The 23315-nt window shown below is 39.0% G+C and overlaps 1 protein-coding gene across 23 annotated transcripts in view; it reads right to left on the bottom strand.

Moving 5' to 3' along the window:
- DYSF (dysferlin) overlaps positions 1-23315 on the bottom strand; it is a 216916-nt gene that overhangs the window by 28542 nt on the left and 165059 nt on the right. For all 23 annotated transcript variants that reach the window (XM_072769771.1, XM_072769783.1, XM_072769778.1 and 20 more), the window contains one exon: positions 4908-5006. In XM_072769771.1, coding sequence (XP_072625872.1) covers positions 4908-5006 — 99 coding nt within the window. The remainder of the gene's footprint in view (positions 1-4907; positions 5007-23315) is intronic.

The raw sequence follows: 23315 nt of genomic DNA, 5'->3' as shown, positions 1-23315 counted from the left end.
AATCTTTTTTACATTTTGCATGGTCTGTTTACTCTGTGTGTACATTTCTGATAAGCTGAGTTTATATTCTAATATTATTATAAATTTATATATATTAGAAATTCTCTAAGTTCTGTATGTCATTAGGGACAATATCTATGAGTTCCCTACTATAGCAATGATAAAATGATGGAATTTTAACTCCCTCTCTCTCCCTCACTCAATTTTAAGCAGTATTTACTCCATACTATTTGCTTATTATTTGCTTATACTCCTCTTATTTGATTTGCCAATTTTAAGTATTATCTGTCAACTCTATCTATTCTATAACATGGCAATCCATGTACTTACTCTGTATCCCATCATCTTTCTTCCTTCTTTCTGTGCCTAATTTTTTTCAAGATTTTATTTACTTGAGAGAGAACACGCGAGCAGTGGGGAAGGGCAGAGGGAGAGAGAGAAGCAGACTCCCCACTGAGCAGAGAGCCCAATGCAGGGCTCGATCCCAGGACCCTGGGATCATGACCTGAGCTGAAGGCAGACACTTAACCAACTGAGCCACCCAGGCACCCCTGCGCCTGATTTTTGTTACTTCCACATTTTTCCTGTATATATTTATGTTCTGTCCAGTTACCCTAATCCTTCCATTTATGCTCATTGTAGGTCTAAGGCAAAATATGATCACAACCATTCCCTTTGTTCTGGCTTTCCCAGTTATCTCCTAATTGACTAAGTTCAATATCTAGGAGCTCCGCAAGATGGGAGTACGAGACCCATACCCCAGTTCTTGAAATATGCACCCTTTGTAGCTATCATTCCAAAAGGCAGATAGGCTGAATATAAATCCTGGGCCACCCTTTCTCTCCTTGAAGGTCTTACACATGGCACATTACCGTCTTGGAGTATTAAATATTGTAATGGGGAAACTGAAGCTGCCTTGACTTATTTCCTATTTTAAATGACTTAATGTTTTGGGGGTCGTGTATGGGCAGTCAGTATGACTGCCACAAAAATTCTTTATCCCTAAAGTTCAATAACATATACTAGGATATGTTTCAGGGTTGACCAAGCTGGGTCGATTTTTCCTGACTCCCAGTGGACACTGTAGTGTATATATTTGAGTATTCTTTCATTCCTGTGACATTCCATTAAACTCTTCAATGTCTATTTGTTTTATTTCATTCTTTTGGTTGTCTTTCTTAGAGACTCCAATTATGCAAGTGTTGGATCTCCTTTCCCGACTCCTGGATCTGTCATTTTCTCTTTTTTGTTTTATACCTCTGTTTGTTATTCCCATATCATTTTGCTTACTCTCATCATTTCTGTCCTCTACCCCTTCCTGTGTTTTCCACTGTGGCCATCTGCCCTGCATGCCTTCCAATTTTATGTGTTCTTCTCCTTGTTTCCAGAATCCTACCAGTTCAGTTTATCTTTTCTTATCTCATCACCCCTTGAGTTCTTTCATTTCTGCTTTGCATGCTGACTGTCCCACTTCTGTAAAGTTCATAGCAACATATTTCATTTCATCTGCCCGTTGGCAAAATTTTTGATAGGTATAGATCCTCTTCTTTTGGTTAAGTTTTGATTTATATTTTCTTTTTTTCATGATATTTCTGAATGAATGCCCTAATAGTTCTTTTACAATTACTTGTCACTAAATGTATTGGATTCTCTTGGCCCAGTTACTTCCTTTGTTCCAACCACAGATGCAGACTGCTTCCTGCAAATATGGCTCATCTATGATTCTTGTGTAGCTCCCCCTTCTCTGCTTCTCTGAACCAGACCAGGTGTGAAAAGCATTTGTCACCAGCCTGAACCTGACTCCAATGTTCGCATATCCATTGTTGTGAACAAAGTGGATCACTTCTATATTCCATGGTGAAACCTCAACTTCAGGAACTTTTTTTTTCACTACTCAGTTTGAAAGTTTTCAAGCACACACAAAAGTAAAGATAACCGATAACAAGCACCCATGAGCCTATAACCTGTCTTCAATAATTCTCAACATTCTTTTATTAGGAAGGATGGGGTTTTCTGAGATCTGCTACCACTATAACCTATCATCGTTTTCTCTTCATTTACTGCCGAGTGGCTTCTACCCAATCTTGGTTGCCTTTGGACAGCCCTTACATGTATCTTGGAGTCTGCGGGTTTTATTTGTTTCCAACTTTTACTGAAAATGGAGTTTGTGGGTTTGAATGATTTCCAGAAGAAAAGGGGAAAAATGCTGACTTATGCAGCCATGTTCGTACTGGAAGTCTCAATAAAATACTTTTTAAATTTCCAAGTGGTTGGTCTTTTTGTTTAAACTTTTGTTATTAATTTCTCATTTTATTGCATTTTAATCTGTCTTGTATGATTTCTGTTTTTGGTAATTTATTGCTAAACTAATATGGAATCAAATTTGGTAAATATTCTCTGAGCATTAGGAAAAATTATATTCTCTATTTTTTATTATTTTTATTCTCTATTTTAAATCTACTTTTAATGTAGCTTAAAAATATTTTACCTTGTTATTCAGATCTCTTATTTCCTTATTTATTTACTTTCTGCTTCATCTGCCTAGGAGAGAGGTGCATTAAAGACCCTACTGCAACTTTAATTTCTCTCATTTCTTGCTTTCATTTGTGTGAGGTATGAGTTTAGAACTTCCAAACATTTTTGCTTTAAATATTTCTAAGCTTTATTGTCCTGTACATGAATGTGTGGGCATTTTCTCATTGAGACGTGTATCTTCTATTTATATAAAACACCCCATTTTGTTTCCTTTGCTTCTTACTTTAAATTATATGTTTCTCTTTTATTTGCACTTATTTTGTTTGCCAAAATATTTATTTTTTAGATATTCTAAGTTGTACTATTTTAGACATACCTCTTAAGAACAGTCTAGTGAGTTTTGAATTTTATCTCATCTGAGAGCCCTTATCACTTATTAGAGAAGCTTAATATATTTTCATTTACTAGGAAAAGAAATATGTATTATTTTTTCTATTGTGTTTTTCTAGGATTTCTGTTTTTTTATGCTTTCTTGTTTGTATCTTTTGTTTTCTATCTTTGCTACCGATACTATGAGTTGTACATTTCCCCCATGCTAGTAATTTCCAAAATATGAGTTTTTTTCCCTACCCATTGTGTTCTCCATTCTCTCCATATTGCTACAGGCTATTTTACAAAAACTCTTGGTGGTGGATTTCTTTGATTTACTTATGCTTAAAGGACCAGTGTTCCTTCCAGGTCTGTTTTTTTCCCCCAGAAACAGGTTGAATGTGTTTTGTTTTGGATGGTCCATCTTCACTTGGACACTGTCAGAGATCTCCTTGGAGAGGTCAGTCTGGAGGGCTGGGCGCCAGTTCTATGTCCGGCCTCTGAGGGAGCAGCAAAGGGGCCAGGGCCATGGGCCACGCTGGCAGGAGTCCTCACTCTTGGTTTCTCTCATTTTCTGGCAAGGCCACAGTACCACATGCCAGACCTAATGTGTCGGACCTTCTTCCTGGTACACAAATAGTTTAGTCTCTTTGCCCAACCTCACACACCCAACTGTAAGTCAATGAAGAATTTGCTGCCTAAGGAGGCCTATGCCTTTGGATCCACTGCTCTCCTCATCTCTGCACATCCAGGCCTCCAGCCACAGTTCACCCAGAGGCCCCTAGTGTGTCAGAGACAACTCTTGCCACCTTGTAGAATCACCCTCCAGAGTGGCCACCAAAGGCTTTCAGCCAGCAGAGCTACCTGAAAGCCCAGACCACCCACCACTCCAAATGGCCTCCAATCCCATTCAGCCAGTCCTCTTTGGGATGCTCTTCGGGCCCCTTTCCTGTCTCTAACAGCCTTTGCATACTTCCTCTAAGCTGGCATGCCAGATAAACCAAGGCAAAATACAGGACACCCATTCAAATTTGAATTTCAAATAAATAGCAAGTAATTTTGTTAGATAAGTATGTCACATGCAATTGGGGCATAAGACATACTTATCTAATAATTATGTAAGATACTTATACTAAAATACTATTCCTTGTTTATCTGCAATTCTACTGTAACAGCATCCTGCATGCATTTGGCAACCCGCTCCAGGATCCTCTTCGGGGTGTAACTTTGAGTCACCTCTGGTTATCTTTTTTAAAAGGAGTCTACTTTTAAAAAGCGTAATTGTATTTATGGAATTTCCTCAAAATACCAGAATTTGGCTGACTCATCCCTGGCTTTGTTTTTGTTTGGTTGGTTGGCTTTGGGGGGAGATAGGGGGTGCTTTTTTTTTTCAATGGAAACAAAGTTTACCATATTTTTATATTTCTTAGGCAATTTCTGTCCCAACTGTAGAGGTGGAGTAATCAGAGCTACATTCTCATGCTGACTTTTTCCTTTTCATTTTAATAAAAATTTTTTATTATAGAAAAGTTCAAATAACTTGAAAAGAAACAGAATAGTATAACAAATCCCTAAGTACCCATCTCCAAGCTTTAACAGTTTTCAATATTTTGCAATTTTCATAATTTTTAATATTTTGAAAATCTACCAGAGGGCCACTCATATCATCTATCTTCCTGTTTATTTTTCTTTCCTTTCTTTCTTTTTCTTTTCCTTTCTTTTCTTTTTTTTTTTTTTTTTTTTTTTAAGCATCTTCAAACAAACCCCAGGCCAGGCATTATTTCACCCATAAATACTTCAGTATTTTTCAACATTCTTCCAAAAATACTTTCTTGGTAATTCCAGCCCACACTAACTTCTTGCTCTAAATCAGTGGGTGACCTTTCTCACCTCAATTAATTCATCAGGACTCATTGGCTCTCAGGCACCGAATGAGGAGATACACACATATAGTCAAAGGAAGTGACATATGAGTATATGTTTTGTCTTCTGTGGCACCCCCACTGTCCTTCATGTGTGCCCAGGGTCTTTTAGCCAAAGAGCACACTGCAGAAAGGCCTCACCTTTAGAGTGTCAAAGCCCTTCTCCAAGTATGAGCCGCACTTTTCCCTCTCCCCTGTGGAGGCAAAGAATTTGCTCCACCAGTCGATGAACTCTTCCTCCTAAGTGGATAGAAAAAAAGAGATAACTTCAGAAACAGAATTTGCCGAGCAAGGCCTTTCTGGACCAGACACGTCCAGAAAGGGACGGCATGGACTTGAAAGCTCTCCTATTGGATGAGTTCCAGGAAGCAGACAGCCAGAACTCCCCATCACTCCAGGGACAGACTGCACAGACCAGATAAGAAAAAACATTTGAACACCTGCTTGGCATTGAGAGGAGGCTCTGGTCCTGGCTCTGCCCTTCATTCATTGTGTGATGCTGTTAAGCTCTTGGGCCTCCCTTTTCCTTTCTGTAATGTGGACATGATCATTGTCATACCCTCAGAAGATACATATAGTAACTCTTTAAGGGAAAATGTCAGTAATGTGGTATTTATGAATAAATGCAGTAGACCCAGGAGAATTCAGACCCCAAAGAGCTATCCTGCCTTCCCAGCTCCTAAAAAAGAAGCATGAGAAATCAGAACTTAGCCTTCCCAAGGTCAAATCAAGGCAGAGTTCCTGAAAATCAACAAATGCTTACTAAGTTCTCATTATTCAAAAGGCAGTATGCTATATGGAGGAAATTAGGTGAAAAGAAAAGAAGTTTGTGACAATACACTCTCTCCCCTGTCTTTCTGTTGTAACACATACCGTTATGGGATGTGTTACATCTTCTCAGCTCCACACATCCTGCACATGGTATGTCTATAGCATCTCTTAGCTCTTGTGTCTAGAATGTTCCTCCAGCTCTGTCCTGTCTAGATGTGACTGTCCCATCACCCAGGGAGTCAGCAAGCCTCCTGAAGGCAGGACGGTCATTCTTCCTCAGTCTCCTTCCAAATCCTCCCTAGAGCTGGGCACTCATTCTGTGCCTGTCAATACCATTAAAACTCACTCAGTTAGTGGGAAGGGCCAAAGACAAGGTGTGAGGAAAGCCCATCTGGAACTTGCTTTTCCTCCTCTGTATAGGGGTATGCTAGGAGATCTCCCAAAATTCTGCTCTGATACTATAAAATCATTGAGATTGTGAAAATGCTGGTGGCTCCCTTTAAATTAATGTTCAGTCCTTTGAGTTCTGGCTTCTTATGGGTGAGAACCAGCTAGAACCAGGCCAACAGTACCTGAGCAGGCACAAAGAGGACAGGGTAGGATGAAGTTATCAGAGTCTCCACCCATACTGGTAGTGTGGCCCTATCACCCACTGTGTGGCCAGAATGTGATCCCCAGACACACAGCACAGAGTATGGGTATCAGAGTAAGGCTGAGTCTACAGAGCGCATCATTGTCAGACCAACTTACCAGGAGGGCCTTCTGCAGCCAGAGGAGAGAAAAGGCCATTCAGATGAGTTAGAGACAGCATAGCAGAGTTTCTGGCTTGTAACCACTCTAGAAAAAGCCAGCACTGAGGCAAGGCCCATCCTAGCCCTGATATGGTAAGTTTAATTTAAAGAGAAAGATGCCATGGGTGACTGAACATATGCAGACATATATACCAAAGGCATAACACAGAAAACTATATTTACATAGACATTCCCAAGAGAGATGTTTATACTGCAATGCACATATACCCCACAAAAGTACATACACCAACACGCAAGCATATATTGCACACAAATAGAAATGGCTAGATTGGAAGCCAGGTTAGCTAATCCCTCCTAAGTCTTTCTTCTTTTCCCCAGCCCAGATACTTAAAGATTTGAGTTTATGATTCAGGCTCAGAGTCAGGCACAAATAGGCAACCAACCAGTGTGTTCTGTCCAAAGAAATAACAGAAGCACACTAGTTGTGGGAGAGTTGTTACACTTCCCACAATCTTGAAAAACCCAATAATTTTTTTAAAAAGGAATATTAAGACAGAAAATCTGAATACCACTAACAATGTCAATTAAGAAGACAAACATGTGATTTAAAGACAGAAAGAATACCTTCTTTTCCAACACCACTGGAGCACTTAGAAAAAATTAAAAGCCACAAGCAAATCTCAATAAAGTACAAGAAAAAGCCGTATCAGTCACATTCTCTTAGCATAACACAGTAAAACTAGAAACTAATGAGAAATTTAAGAATGAAAAATCTCAACCTTTTAGAAATTTAAAGGCACACTTTAAAACCCTCCTGGGTCAAAGAGAAAACCAAAACTAAAATCATAGATACTTAGAAAATACCAACAGTGAGAGGAATCTGCCCCCAAATTTTCAGGTTAGAGCAGATTTGTCCTCAAAGAGGTGTGCCTGGGTGGCTCAGTGATTGAGTGTCCACCTTTCACTCAGGTTGTGATCCTGAGATCTTGGGATCCAGTCTCGCATCAGGCTCCCCAAAGGGAGCCTGCTTCTCTCTCTGCCTATGTCTCTGCCTCTCTCTTTGTGTGTCTCTCATGAATAAATAAATTAAAATCTTTAAAAAAAAAAAAAGTCTTCAAAGAAAAATTCAATCTTAAGTTCTCTTGCTTTTATATAAAAAGAATGAAAATAATCTGATAGCTCTAGAAATTGCAAAATGAAAAATAAGAAGACCAAAATTTGACAAGTAGAACTAATATATTAGGAAGGAGAAGAGTATTATAAATTATAATTAAATCTCAGAGCAAACTTTCAAAAGACCAATAAAATAAATATTATCAAATCTAATGTTGAGAAGCAGATACACCATGAGGAATGAGAAAGATCAAATAGAAAGATATTATGGAGAGAATTAAAATATTAAGAGATTTACTACAACCAAATCAGTGACAAAATGGAAAATGTAGATAAAGCGAGAAATTTTCTTGAAGAGCATAAATTCCCGAAATTGATTCAAAAATAATAGAAAACATGAAGAGATCAGTAACCCTGAAAATGGAAGCAGTACTTCCAAACAGACATAAGGCCAAGATGGTTCCTTTGGAACAAAGTTCTATCAGTCTTTCAAAGATTAGATCATTCTTTATTACACACACACACACACAGCTTAATCCCGTTCCTGAATAGAGACATTAAGATACTAATAGATGACAGCAATAGATCTGCCATGGTCAAGAGGGATTATTCCACAATGCAGGAGTGGCTTGACATCAGTGATTAAAGAGGGAAAACCCACATGATCATCTATAACAGAAATTTGCAAACTACTTCCTACTGGCCTGGCCACTTGCTTTTATAATTTAAATATAATCTGTGGCAGCTTTTCAGCTACAATAGCAGAGTTGAGTAGTTGAGACAGAGACCTTAAGTCCCCCAAATCTAAAATATTTACTCTGGCTCTTTAAAAAAAAAAAAAAAAAAAAAGGTTTTATTTATTTATTTGAGAGAAGGAAAGTGGGGTTGGTGTAGGGGCAGTGAGGCTCAATCTCCTGACCCTGAGATCACAACCTGAACCAAAAACAAGAATCAGATGCTTAACTGACTGTGCCACTCAGGCACTCCCAACTCCCTGACTCTTTAAGAAAAAAATTGCCACCCCTAATCTATAACATGCAAATAAGAAAGGGGGAGAAACAAATGATAAAATCTTCAGTTTTTAAGTTTTAAATGAAACTCTCTGTTCATTCACTCCCATTTACTCACTCTCATTCAATTAAGAATAAAAGGAAGCTTTCTTAGCATTTTATAAAGAATATCCTAAAGCAATGGGCAATATTGTGCTTAATAGTACCAGAAATTCTCCCTTGTGGGCTTTTGTAAATAGGGCTGCCTCTGCCAATAATTTTCATGTGATGTGGACACAAAAAGGCTGTAAATCAGGGTGATTGGGAACTAGGATTTGGGAGCCAGACTAGCAGAGTTCAAATCCTGCCACTCCTAGCTGTGTGACCTTGGATAACTACTTAATTTCTCTGTGCCTTAATAATCTTTAAAACGAATAAATAATAGTACCAATTTTATAGGGTTATGGTGAGGAATAAGTGAGTCAATAGGTAGAAAGAGCTTAGAACAGTGCCTAGCACATAAGGGCAATGTCAGTATTTACAGCTATCACTGATCATGATATTATTGTGTCTTTGGTGTGGACCAGGTTAGTTTCTAGGGCAAGGGCTGGCTCTCTCACAAAACTGCCAGTGGGAGCATAGCTGGCCACAGTTTACTCCAGAAGGCAATTTGGCTGCATGTTTCCACAGCCTTAAAAGTATGCATGCACTTTGACCCATCAACCTGTTCTGGAAATCTATCCAAAGAAAGTAATGGTAGATATGCATAAAGATTTAACTTCATTCATAATAGTGAAAATTGGAAACAACTTCAGTATCCAACAGAAAGGAACTGTTTGGGAAACTGAACATCCACATGATTAAATGTTATTCAACATAAAAAATGATGCTGTTGAAATACATTTATTGACATGGAAAGTTATTCAGAACAAATGGGATTTATAAAAGGTTAAAAAATGAATAATTTGATTTCATTTTAGTAAAGAGATCAAGCCCCAAATGTTCATAGCAATTACCTCTGAATGACATTATAAATGTTTTGTTTATTCCTTCTATTTTTGTGCATCACTCAAAATTTTCTAATTTTTCATGGTGTGCACATATTCCTTCCATAATTTTAAAAATTAAAGATTTTTAAAATAAAGAATAATACCAGGATGCCTCAGAAAAAACATGACCAAGAAAATAAAAAGATAATCCCAGAACAGGTGAAAATACTTACAAAGTATATACCAGAGAAGAGATTTGTAACCAGATTATATGGAGAACTCACACAGCTCAATAATAAAAAGCCAAAAAGCCCAACCAAAAAGGATCAGTGTATTTAAATAGGCATTTCTCCAAAGAAGATCAATAGATGGATAATAAGCACAGGAAAAGGTGCTCATCATTAGCCAACAGGGAAACACAAATTGAAACAACTGTGAGAAAACACTGCACATCCACCAGGATGGCTATCATAAAAAGTCAGATAATAACAAGTATTGGTGAAGATGCAGAGAAATTGGAACATTACTGATGAGAATGTATAAAGGTACAGTCACTTTGGAAAGCAATCTAGCAGTTCTTCAAAACATTCAACAGAGAATTATCGCATGACCCAGCAATTCTACTCCTAGTTGTAAAACCAAAGAGAAATGAGAACTTACATCTACACCAAAACTTATGCAGAAATGTTCAGAGAAGTATCATTCATAACAGACAAAACATTGGATCCGAATATCCATCAGTTGATGAATGGATAAAGAAAATGTGATATATCCACACAATGGCATATTATCCGGCAATAAAAAGCAGTGAAGAATTGATGGGCAGTACAACATGGATGAACCTTGAAAAAATGAGCTGAGTGAAACAAGTCAGTCACAAAAGACCACATACTCTATGATTGCATATATATGAAATGTCCATAATAGTCAGACCTGAGACAAAAAGTGGTCACCTAGAGCTGGGAGTGGTTGGGAGGAGCTGGCAGGTGTATCCTTGGGTACAGGATCTCTTTGGAGTGACAAAAATGTTCTAAAATTGATGATGATGATGGCTGCACAACTCTGTTAATATACTAAAAAACACTGAATTGTACAATAAATAGGAACTTATATCATGTGGATTATCTCAATGGAGCTGTTGAAATAAAAAAAACAAATGATCAAATACAAGCTTATAATCTTTAAAACAACCATAAAAGCGGGAATCTCAAGTATGTATCTTAAAGAAATGAGTCAAAAAAAATTTTTATAAGATCAAATGGTCACCAAAAAAGATCTAAATTTTAGCACACCCAATCATCCTCAAGAACCCCTCCCAGCTGTAACTGCCTCATCCCTCACAGTTCCAGGCAGGAACCAGGGGCTGGTTCTCCCCGGCAGACACACGGCTGGTGAGGAGCACATGGGGTGGCCTTCCTCATTCCCATTCCCGGTGACACCAGCTGGCCTGCCACTCAGTGGCTCCTGTCCCCCTTTTCAGCCAGCATCCCACAGGCTAACTTCTAATTCCACCCCCTGGGCAGAAATGATATGTGCAACAGAATTGTAATTTGTATGGTAACTAGTTTATTATTCGCCTCTATTTGTATGTATTTTTTGCTTCTATTTGTATGTTGAGTAGCTGTTTTTTGCCTCTACAATCCTCTACCTACCCCTTGATCCTCCTGCTTCTACTCCCTTGCCCCTCTCTGGAGCACTAATGTACTTCCATACTCCCAGCCGACCCAACCTGGGTTTAACACAAGGGCGCATCTGCCCCGTACAACCAAATGTGGCCAGAGGGAAACAGCAAGCCAGGTGCTGCTCTCACTCCAAGTTCTCAACACAGCCTCAAGTGGGTCCCGGAGCTGGCCGTCCACACCACCTTAATTTCCCAGTCCTTGAATTCTCCCATCCCCTAACACCACCACCCTATACCTTCTGCTTTTTCCTCAGACGTCCTCCACCTCCTCCCTCTTGCAGTGACCCTACTTCCTCCTTCTCTTGGGAAGCAGAAGCAATCAGAAGAGACCATCCTCAAGCCCTCACCAGCCCCTGCACCACACCCTGCCTTTCTGCCTATCACCACGCATGCTCAGCTCACATCCCAACCCAAGGCCAACGGCTGCACTCATGCCCTAGGTCCCGTGCCCTTGGCCTACTCAAGGGCACCACTCCATGATCTTCTTCACCATCGCCCAGGCCAGATTCCCATCTCTACTAGGTCATTCCATCAGCATTTAAACATGTGACTAGTTCCCTGTCATTTAAAGAAAACACTCTTTCTCCTTTGGCTCCCAGCTCATTTCTTTCTCCCCTTTACAGGAAAACTTTTACAAAGAGTCAGCTACACTTGTGTCTAATTCTTGCTTTCCATTGTCTCTGTTCAACCAAAACTTGTCAAGCTCACCAGTGACTTCAATGATCAATCTAGCAGCAGTATTTGATATAAGCAGTCACTCCTCTGTCCTTGAAACATCCCCCTCGCTTTGCAGAGGACCAAGGTGGTGTCTTCCTCCATCACCAGCCAAGCCTTCTCAGTCTCTACTGATCGCTCCTGGTCACCCACACTTTGATCATGTGAGTGCCCCAAGGCTCTGTGCTCAGACCTCTTCTTTCCATCCACTCTCATTCCCTGGGATTCCCCTTGAGACTTACATCTTTAAATGGCACAGATGCTGATGGATCCCATGCTGAGCTCTCTCTAGCCTGAATGACTTCTCTGAATTCTAGTCCCCATTTCACATCTCCCACTGCACATCTAATAAGCATCTCAAATGTATCACATCCAGAATCTAATTCCTGACCATCCTCCACCCACCTGCTCCTTCCAGTCTCCCTCATGTAAATAAATAGCAACACCTTCCTTCCAGATACTCGGCCCCAAACCCTGAGATCACCTTTGAGTCATTTCCTCATGCCCCACATTCAGCCCATTAGCAAATCCTTTTGGTGCCAGCTTCAGTACATATTCAGAATCAGAACACTTCTCCCAAATCATTACCCCCCTGTTCTCTACCATCTGGAATATTGCACTAGTCTACCAACTGGCATCCCTGCTTTCAAACCTTGTCCCCCAAAATATCCTCAACACAATAGTCCCATATGATGGAACACATCCAGCCATAGTGGCCTGCTTGGTCCTTGAGCACTTCCAGCACCCACCTGCTCTTACCAAGAGCTCTATTCCTCTCATAGATACATGGATCACTTCTTCACCTTGTTCAAGCCTTGACTCAAATGCAATCTGCTTTACCCTCCTTCTTCACCAGACTTTAAATCATGACCCTTTTCCCCAGAAAATCTTATCCCCTCTTCCTTCCTTTTTCTCCCTAGCAATTATTACCATATGACATGCCATATATTTTATTTAGGTACTTGTTTGTTATGTCTCCTTCCCCATGAGGGCAGAGACCTTTATCTTCCTTAACACTAAATCCCCAGTACTTCAAACACATCCCTAGTACTGGCACATATTTGGAGTTCAGTAAATATTTGATGAATATATGAATGCCTAAGCAGCAGGGATGAAGGGAGATATTTGGCTTTTAAATTTCCAAAAAACAGATAATATTGCTATTTAAAAAATAGGTTTAAGAAGATATTTTGTCCAGCCAGTTTTCCCACCCTATCTAGAGGAGATAAAAGCATAGAGCAGGGGAGGAATAATAAGAGATTTGTGATGGTTTTGATCCCAGGTTAGCTCCAAAGTGTATATGGAAGAGACCCCTCCATAACTTTGGGGATCTGGTAAACAGCGGCCCAGGAGTTACAAGAGGAATGGGCACAGGGAGCACTTGGCAGAGATGACCGCATGGGTGTCATGGGAGAGAGAGCCACAGAACCCTCAGCATTTCCTGACCCCAGAGTGTCATGAAAGAGCAGCCACACTGTACCATGTTCCCCAGAAGGGCTTGAAAATTAGTCAAGAGAGAGAAAGCCAGGGGACCTGAAAGGATCTTGTGGCTGAGATACCATTTTGTCTATGTGGTCCAAGTGCCCGGAAATCAACAGACCTATGTGGGCAGGGCAGACACATACTGGTGATCAGGGATCTCTGCCTGTGGAGGTCATGACATTAGGGAAGCCCAATCCAGAATTTAACTGCCTCCCAAAGGGAAGGGCAAGGAGGAAGAGCCCAGAACTGACTCACTTAAACCTGAACTGCTGAAGGATACCAGGGCTTTTCTGCCATCAGGAAAAATGTGAGCTCAAAATTAAATTGAATTACAGGAAAATCAAGTTGTGTTTTTAACACACTCATAGACGTGACTTGAAAATACCATTCCTGCTAGTTTACTAATTTGGCTTCTGGTAGAGTTATTTCAAGCCCATTTCTTCCTTCTCTCCCTCAGAAAGTCCCAGAATAAGTTAGCACACCTAAAAGAATGAACCCCACAGAAATAGGATGGCCCTTCCAGTCTTAACCCTGATTATCAAAGCCAGCTCCACTCCCTGCCCCATGTCAGTGGAATCATAATCCAAAACTCCAGAAGGGTAATGGGCATATGTTCTCAAATTCCAAGTGTGCTCTTGACCTTATTTCGCAATAGCCAAGCATCTAGTCTTGGAGCATGGCAAGGAGGAGAAACAAATGCAAAAGGCTTGATTGCTAAGTGTCATCTCAGGCTTTAGCAAGAAGTCTGGCCATTAAAACTTTATATCCCCATACCCAAAGTTCAAAGCCCCTCATCATTCAGCCAGCCAAGCAAGTAAGTCTGATCAAGGCACGGACTGGCAGCCTCTCCAATTTCAGCTAATAGCCAGCATTCAGTTCCTGAGCAACCAGAGCCATGTAACAAAGACATGCTTCTCTGGGCTTGATCCAGTGTAATGGGTAGTCTAATCCCTCTGAAGACCCAAATCAGCACAGCACACACTGAACATTTAATCTCTCATTTTCATTCAGTGGACCTAACACATTTCATGAATATAAACCGAAAAACTGACAACAATAATTCTAAGCCTGACTTTCTGTTAAGTGAGGAAAATTGAGGGTGGGGAGGGGGTCTCACTTGTGTTCTCTCCCAGGATGACCACTTGAATCAAAGAGAAAAGTTCCCAGTCAAATCCATTTATCACCAAAGTTATAATGTTACACTTTGCTTGGGTCACTATATGGAACTACTCACACCCACCTCTAAAAAAGAAGTCTATTTTTTAAAAATAATTTTAAGCAGGACTTCATTACCTATGGCAACCCAGAGGTAGATATCCTAGTGTGTGTTGAAAGTGAGTTCTCTCTTAGCACAAATCATTATCATCAAAATGGTAATAATACAACGCAACACTGAGATTATGGTGAGGCTAAACTGATGTCTACAAAGAGGCTTTATGACCTGTAAAGTTTACCATGACAAATATCCTTGTTGATACTGCCAACATCATCAGTTTGATCCCCAAACACTGCCCTAAAGCTCAACATCTGCATGACGAGAATAATGATATGATGCCTCTCATTGTTTAATTAATGCCCAAAGTCTTAAGCAACAAGAGACTATTTGTTCGTGCACACACATATACAAATGCAGACGTAGCATTGGAGTACTTATGCCTACATGTAGACCAGATAAACCTCCAGACATGCAAGTACCCCAATTTCAAACCTGCCCCCCCATTCATACTAAACCTCTCATGCCCCCCAAACCCACACAAACACATTCCCACAGCCAGCTACCATGTTGATTCAGCAGAACTCCACATACTCACAACAAAAATGACTTAATTATTTCCACAAGTGAAACACTGGGCTTTCAACCTCTTGTTGACATTCCCTATAGTCTTCCTACCTTTGTGTCTGTCATAGAGATCATTACTCTGCTTACTCTGACTTCAAGCTGGACCAACAGAAGTGGGAGGGAAGGGAAGACCTTTAACCAAAATGCTGAATTGTTTCCAAAAGGCCCAGTGAGTAAGTGTGCCTGAAATCTAGCAAAGTCAAGCAGATGGTAAGCAGAGAAGGGTCAGGACCTAATAATTTGACTACTGGCCTGTTCCGGATGGGAGACCCAAGTGGGGTAGGGAACCTCTGTGGAATGCCAGCTTACTAGTCCTCTCCCAACTCTGGTGCCTAAGGTAGATAAGATACATGAGCTCATGACTTGATCCTCTGAGGACAGCATGACCATATACACCCATGCAGAAAGCCTAGAGGAATGGGATCTATCCAGTAGGGTGAATGAAAGAAGATTCTATCACAGTCTTCTCACTTATGAAGAAAGCAATGAGACATCATGAATTCAGATTTTGTGATGATTCCAGTAGGGCCTGGGCAAAAGTTTTCCTTACCTTCTTCATTCTGCTTATGTAGACAGTTTTGCTCAGCAAGAGTTCCAACAATCTACTTAAGAGAAAAACTATTTTTGAAGGCTTTCCTGGGACTGCTAAAGCATTCATCAAACTACAGACACTAATCTTAGCTATCTTAAATTCTATTTTAAAAGTATTCTGGGGGAACCTACTATGTGCCAAAGTCAACCCACTTTCTAGTTACTGTGTGCATTTTCATACACAAAATCACATTACTTTTCAAATATTTTCTATTTTGAACTTGCTGTTACTTCGGTCTGGTTTCCTACCCTTCAGTTAATGTCAGAGAGGTGTTAAAAACACTGGCTTGGTTAATAAGCTTCAATGAACATCCTCAGGGGATTTTTACTCAGCCATGAGCATTGCACCAAGTTCAAAGCACTGTCCTGACCCAGGCTAGAGGGCAGGAGGAGACAGGGACAGGACAGTTACTGATAGGAAGGCATGAAATGAGACCTCAGGGAGAACTTGTCACCCTGCAGATTTCCACAGGGAGTGGAGAATTTTGTCTCTGAGATGAATCTTTTTTCTTTGGATGGGAAAACAGGTCCCTCGTGGACCAGAGGAAAGACCTTCTGGGAAGAGGGGAGTATGACGGGGTGGAGGCAGAGACAAGGAGGGCTGGTTGCAGGGGGCTGGGGCCTCCTCCTGCCTGATGAGGCCCTGGAGTTTGCCAGACAAGTTTCACCCCGGGCTATCCCCCCTGCAGTGTGCATCGAGGGAGGAGGGGTGCACCCCCGAGGAGACCACAGGAATGCCAAGGAGGGGAAAGGCGCCTGGAGCCAAGGGCTCCGGCAACGAGGATCCAATATCTGCGGGTGACTCCAGCCCCCGTAACAGGAGAGACCGTAAAGTATGTGCTCTGCTTCCCAACCAGCAAACACAGCAAATAACCAATTACTCCAAATAGCTAACAGATTTCGGCTCTGATTTCCCTCCCCTTGCCTCCCCTGTGCCTTCACTTGTCATTTGATGGGCGATTTGTATTTGCTCTGAGAAAATGAGAGAAGGAATGACTCACAAAGGAAGGTCCAGATTACACGCAGTGACAGGCATCAAACCTCTCTCATCAGAACTAATGGGAGTGGGGGGAGGCCAGGCTGCTCTGGCAACACATCTGAACCGGAGATATTTTTGAAGAAGTACAGTTTTGTACTTTCAAGCACATACAGTAATTCGTGCTAAACCAATATTGCCAAATGCATGTCCTTAGGAAACCTACTTTAAGGAGGAGATAAGTATCTACCTAATTAGCACATCTGCTAGATACCAAAGGACAGGTAAAACTGTTCGGTTATTGAAGTTAAAACACTCCCCCTCAAATGCTCAAGTTCAGAGGTGCAACCGTGAAGTTCTGAGACAAACTGCCTTGGATGCCTTCTGGAAATGCTTCCTCACTTGGGAGCCACACCCTGTAATTGATTCCTTTGCTCAAAAAACCTTTGCTTCAAAGTCTTTGGATAAATTGTTGTCAGTATTCATGAGCTGCAACGAGGCATTCCCCCAAAACTTGGAATTAAGGGAAATAGGGCTGCCCTCGGAGAATTAGACCGTGAAATCAATGCAGAGTGGTTCAGGGCAAGGACAGGCAAAATCACCTCAAAGCAGAAGAGTGGCTCTTACACTAAGCCTTAACCCTAAATGGGTAGGCTGTATTAATACATCTAGAGAAAGAATATGTCGGTGAGAAAAGGAATTGGCCAGTTCCACAAGTACAAGAGAAGGAAGGGTTGACTGTTGACAGTTGTGCACATCAGCACCCTTGGGATGGCCTGAACCTTTGGAGATAGGTGGATCTGTCCATCTTGGTCAGCTGCCACAAAGTTTCAAGTCACAGAACTATCTCTCCTCATTCTGATTCTTTACTCATCTCCCATCACACCTTGGCTTCCCAGTTCCTGAATTTGTAAGATATCATGGGCTGGGCCATAATCTCATGTCACATCCCCCAGGCAGGAATAGTTCTCACTGTAAACTCATAAACTGGCAACCTCAGTTTGAGACTTGAATAATAAGTATCTTGACCTAAGAAAATGGACTCATCAGGTGTCTGAACCCACAAGGGTGAGGATCCACACACAATACTGTAGAAACCTCCCCAAAGAATAACCCTGCTTGGTGGGCCTGATGGGAGAGAGTCAGCTCTCTTTTACTTCAGAAACTCCTTACATAGGCATCCATAGGCAAGGACCATGGCCCTAACCTAGTTAGTTAACACCCAGCTGCCAAGATAAACATAGAAAACAAGCTCTTCAGTCCAAGGGGGAAAACTTCTGATCCTGCTTTCCTTCTGGAAAAATCCTGCTGGATTCCTCACAGGGCAAGATATAGCCATCTTAGACTATTTTCCTCTTCTTTCTATAAAAGTTTGAGATTATAAGGGGGCCCATGCACTGATGGACAGAGCCAACTGAGCTTCCAGAACTTGACAAGCAAGTACTTCCTCTGGAAGGACAGATAGAAGAGAATAAGGTTCAAAAGAAATGGAGTAATAGGAGGATGAAGACAAGTGTTATGTTAAAGAACTGAGTAAAAGACAGAAGAAAACAGGGGAGCCTGAGTGGCTCAGCGGTTGAGCATCTGCCTTTGGCTCAGGGCATGATCCTGAGGTCCTGGGATTGAGTCCCGCATCAGGGTCCCTGCAGGAAGCCTGCTTCTCCCTCTGCCTATATCTCTGCCTCTCTCTCTCAGTCTCTCTGTGTGTGTGTGTGTGTGTGTGTCTCTCATGAATAAATAAATAATATCTTTAAAAAAAAGAAGAAGAAAACAAATGGCTACTTTATGTTGGTAGGAAGTTTCATGAAGTTGGAGCATGCAGTCCTGAAGGACATATAACCTGCATGAAGACAAATATGACGTTAAATGTAAAACTATAACAAAGACATTGATTTCTAGCAAAATGACAAACAAGAGGGCCAGAGAAACTCTCCAAGAACTCCCAAATTAACAGATAAGCTATGTTTAAAATTCTTTTTAAATGCATGCCTGAGCTGATGGGAATGTAAAAAAAAAAATCCTTGGGGGAAAATGAGAAAGCAAAAATCCAAAAAAATAAGGCACCAAAATGCAAACTAACTGTGGAGCCCAAAAAGCCCCAGCCAAACATTTAGTTTTAGTGAATCTGGGTTTGTAGCATTTCCAGGCATCTGGTAAAGTAAACACATATCCTCTGTGAAAGAATGTAACTTTCATCCAGGCCTCAGAAAACTCTCAGATAAAGTTCCAAGGAACATGAGTTCACAATCAAAAATAGTATAACACATAAGGAACAAGGCACCATGAGCAAGAGTCAGCTAGAAACACCAACTGCATATCAGGTCTGTGAAGACAATAGGAAACAGAATTGTCATAAATAGGACTATTTAGGGGGTAAACAAAGCTGTTTAAAAGAAAAAAAAAGACATTAAAAATTATGTCAAAGGAACAAGAGGCTTTCAAAAATAAAGCTGATTGCAGGAAGAACCTTTTGAGATAAAAATATAATTCTTAAGTCTAGAAACTCAATAGATGGGGTCAAATAGCCTTTAGAAACAACTAAAGACTTAATGAACTAGAAGATCTGTCTTCAAAAATCAGTCAGAGTGCAACACAAAGAAACAAGTAATATGTGAGAGAGAGTTAAAACTAACATGGAGAACAGAGAAGGTCCACCATATATCTATCTAATCAGAGTTCCATAAGGAAACAATAGAGAGAATGCAGAATGTGTAATATTTAAAGAGAGAGTGGTTGAGAACTTACCAGGACTAATAAAATGGAAAAAAAAAAAAAAAACAGTTCTCAGATTTAGGAAGACAACAGTACAATGGAAGCAGGAAGATAGTAAAATAGTACCTTCAAACTGCTGAAAAATAAGTGTTAGAAAATAAGTGTTAGTAAAACTAGTATATCTAAAATAGAGGTGAAATAAGACTAGTATTAATTTTATTTACTAGTTAGTAAAACTAGTATTTCCAAAATAAAGGTGAAATAAAAATATTTTCAAACAATAATTAAAATGTGAGAAAGTTTACAATGAATTGATTCTAATTCTAGGAATTTCCATAAGCTCTAATTCAGGAAGACGACCCAGGAGAAAGAAGACTGGCATACAAAACAAAATAGTAAATGTGAGTATAGTTAACAGAAAATGGATTACTTTTCAAAATGATGTGGGTTTTTTTAAGATTTATTTATTTATTCATGAGACACAGACTGAGGAGAGAGGCAGAGTCACGGGCAGAGGGAGAAGCAGGCCCCCTGCAGAGAGCCCAATGCAGAACCTGATCCCAGATCCCAGGATTATGACCTGAGCCGAAGGCAGGCGCCCAACCCCTGAGCCACCAGGCGTCCCAATGATACTGTTTTTTAAATATCTTTTATAAAAAAATAAATAAATAAATAAATAAATAAATAAATAAATAAATAAATATCTTTTATAAAGGTAAAACTAAAATATTGAACTGAAGTTTATAAATTGGTATATGGTTGGAATGAAAGTATTCTAAGTTCCTTGTAATATTCTGGAGGAGGCTATAAATATTAATTAGACTTTGTTAAGCTGAATATGCATGATAGAGTTTCTATACTAATCACTAACAGAATAAAAACAATGTATAGTTTCAAACCTGAAAAGGGAGGAAGGAATGGAAAACAGAATCTGTCTATTTGCTATTCACCAAAGAGACACCTAAAACATAAAGTCACAGAAAAGTTGAAAGTAAAGCAATAGAAAAAGGTATACTAGGAAAATACTGACCAAAGGAAGTTGGTGTAGCTATATTACAAGAGACAAAGCAGACAGTCTCATTAGTAGAGATTTTAAAAAGCAAATGGACAGAGGTTTACTACATATCATTAAAGGATTCAATTTTCCAGGAAGATATGTGAATTCTAAATGTCTTTATGGCTAGTAACATAGCATAAAATATATAAAGTAAAAGTAGGTAGGATCATAAGGATAAAATGACAAATATCAAATCAAAGCAAGATGTTCTAATATACCCCTCTCAGAAATTAATGAATGACACATACAAAAATCAGAATAAAAACAGATTTAAATCACACAATTAACAAGTCTGATCTAAATGGATGTGTTATATATAAAACACATTTGGAGAATAGACATTCTCTCCAAGCACACACAGAGTTGCAAAAATTTATCTTATAATAGATCATAAAGCCAATGTCAAGAACCATAACACACAGACCATATTTTCTGAACCATAGCACAGTTAAGCTGAAACCAGTAGCAGAAAGATAACTTAAAACATAAGCTAGGAACTTCTAAAACCTACTCTTAAGTGATCAAGTGTCAAAAAAGAAATATAGCAAAAATCAGGAAATACTCAGAACTGGAAAATGACCAAAAAACAACAAAAAAAGTCATCAAAACCTGTGGGATGCATAAAGCAGTACTTAGAGGAAATATTATAGCCCTAAATGCTTATATAAGAAAAGAAAAAAAAATTTTAAGATTTTATTTATTTATTCATGATAGACAGAGAGAGAGAGAGAGAGGCAGAGACACAGGCAGAGGGAGAAGCAGGCTCCATGCCGGGAGCCCAACGCGGGACCCGATCCCGGGATCCCAGGACTGTGCCCCTGGCCAAAGGCAGGTGCTAAACCGCTGAGCCACCCAGGGATCCCCGAAATGAAAAAATTTGAAAATTGATGAACTAAGCATAGCCCTTAAGAGGTTAAAAATATAATAACCCTCCCCAAAAACAGAAGGAAGGAAATGATAAATTAATAAACTAGAAAACAAGGAAACAATAAAATATCAACAGATTAAAAATCAGTTCTTTGAAAAGACTAAAAAAAAAATCTGACAAATTCTGACAAGAATAATAAAATATAACCTTAGGAATTAAAAGGAACATAAGTAGAAGAAGAAAAAAGTTGAAAAGTAAAAAGTTATTGTGAGAAATGCTATGTCAATAATATTTAAGAAGAAATGGATAAATTGCAATAAAATATAAATCACCAAAAGTGACTCACATAGAAAAAGAAAACCTCAAAGTTCCTATAAACATTTTTTTCAAATTGTATCAGCAATTTAAAATAACCCCAAGAAAAATACTAGATTTAGAAATGATTTAGAAAACTAATACTAGTTTTAGAAATGAATCTACAACCATTCAGGCAACAAATAATGTTAATCTTTTTTCATTCACTCAAAGATTAGAAAAAGAGTATATATACCCCCAAGTCATTTTATAAGATTAGTGTTAACTAAATATCAAGACCTGAAAAAAACAGTATCAGAAAAAGAAACTTCAAGCCATTATCACTCACACAATAACTGATGCAAAAAAATTCCTAAACTAAATATTTGCAAACTGAATCTAGCAATGTAGAAATTAATAATAATAATAATAATAAATAATGTATCATGACCAGGATAGATTGTTTCAGGAATGCAAAGTTGTTTTAGCATTTAAAGAATCTATTAATGTAATTCACATTAACAGATTAAACAAATTATACAATCACCTCAACAGATACATAAAAAATATTCAGTAAAATTTCACATTATTCATGATAAAAACTCTTAGCTAACTAGTAATCATTCACCTGCTGCACCAGTGGTGTAACATAAAAATATTTACTTGTAAATTAGAGCAGATAAGAATATTCTATTATCAGTTACATAGAACATTAAAGTGAAGATCCTAGCCAGTGCAATAATATGAGAAAAGGAAATAATAAAAAAAGAAAAAGAAATTAAAAGAAACAGAAGAATCAAAACTGAGATTAATCACAAATTATATGATAGATTACACAGAAAACCCAAAAAAATAAAGCAGTAGAATTAATAAGAGAGTTTAGCAAAGTTTCTGAATATAATATCAATATATGAGAATAGATTTCTTTTATATACAAGCAAAAAATAATTAGAAAATGTACCGTACCCTTAAAAATCCAAGTAAAAATAACAATAAAGCACAAAATGGGAGGAATGAAATCTAATAAAAGTTGTACCAGGCTTTTTTGGAGAAAATTATAAAAGTTTATTGAAAACATTAAAAAAAAAACAAATAAATGGAGAGATATATCATGTATGTGTTCAAAAGACAATATTATAAAAATGTTCTTTCCAAATTGATCCAGAAATTCACTCAATCACAAATCACAACACTTTTTCTAAAGACGTTGACAAGCTAATTCTAAAATTGAGATGGAAAAAGCAAAAGACAAAAATAGCAATGACACTTCTAAAAATGAACAAGGTAAAATATTTCCTCTACCAGATATGAAGGCTTGTTATAAAGCTACAGTAAAATTAGACAGTAGAGTACAGGGAAAGACCAACGGAACAGAATAGAGAACCACAAACCAACCCACACTTATATGGAAACCTCACATATGACACAATTGTCCTTATATATCAAGAAAGGACAGGTCATTCTATGATGATATGAATTCAGTGGTTAGCTACATAGGGAAAAAAAAGAAATCTAATCTCTATCTCACACTTTGTACACAACACAAAGCAATTCTAGATGGAATAAGGACTCGAGTATGAAAAAAAACAAGATTTTAAAGTTCTGGAATTTTGAGAAAAAAATGTAGATTAATACCCCCTTCAAAAAAAAAGTTGAACAATGCAGAGATGGGGGGGTGCGGGCAGAGAGAGACAGAGATATGAAGTCATGGCCTAAGAGA

Source organism: Canis lupus, chromosome 12, assembly GCF_048164855.1.
Source record: "Canis lupus baileyi chromosome 12, mCanLup2.hap1, whole genome shotgun sequence".
Classification (NCBI taxonomy): domain Eukaryota; kingdom Metazoa; phylum Chordata; class Mammalia; order Carnivora; family Canidae; genus Canis; species Canis lupus.
This window is presented reverse-complemented; position numbering and strand designations above follow the sequence as displayed.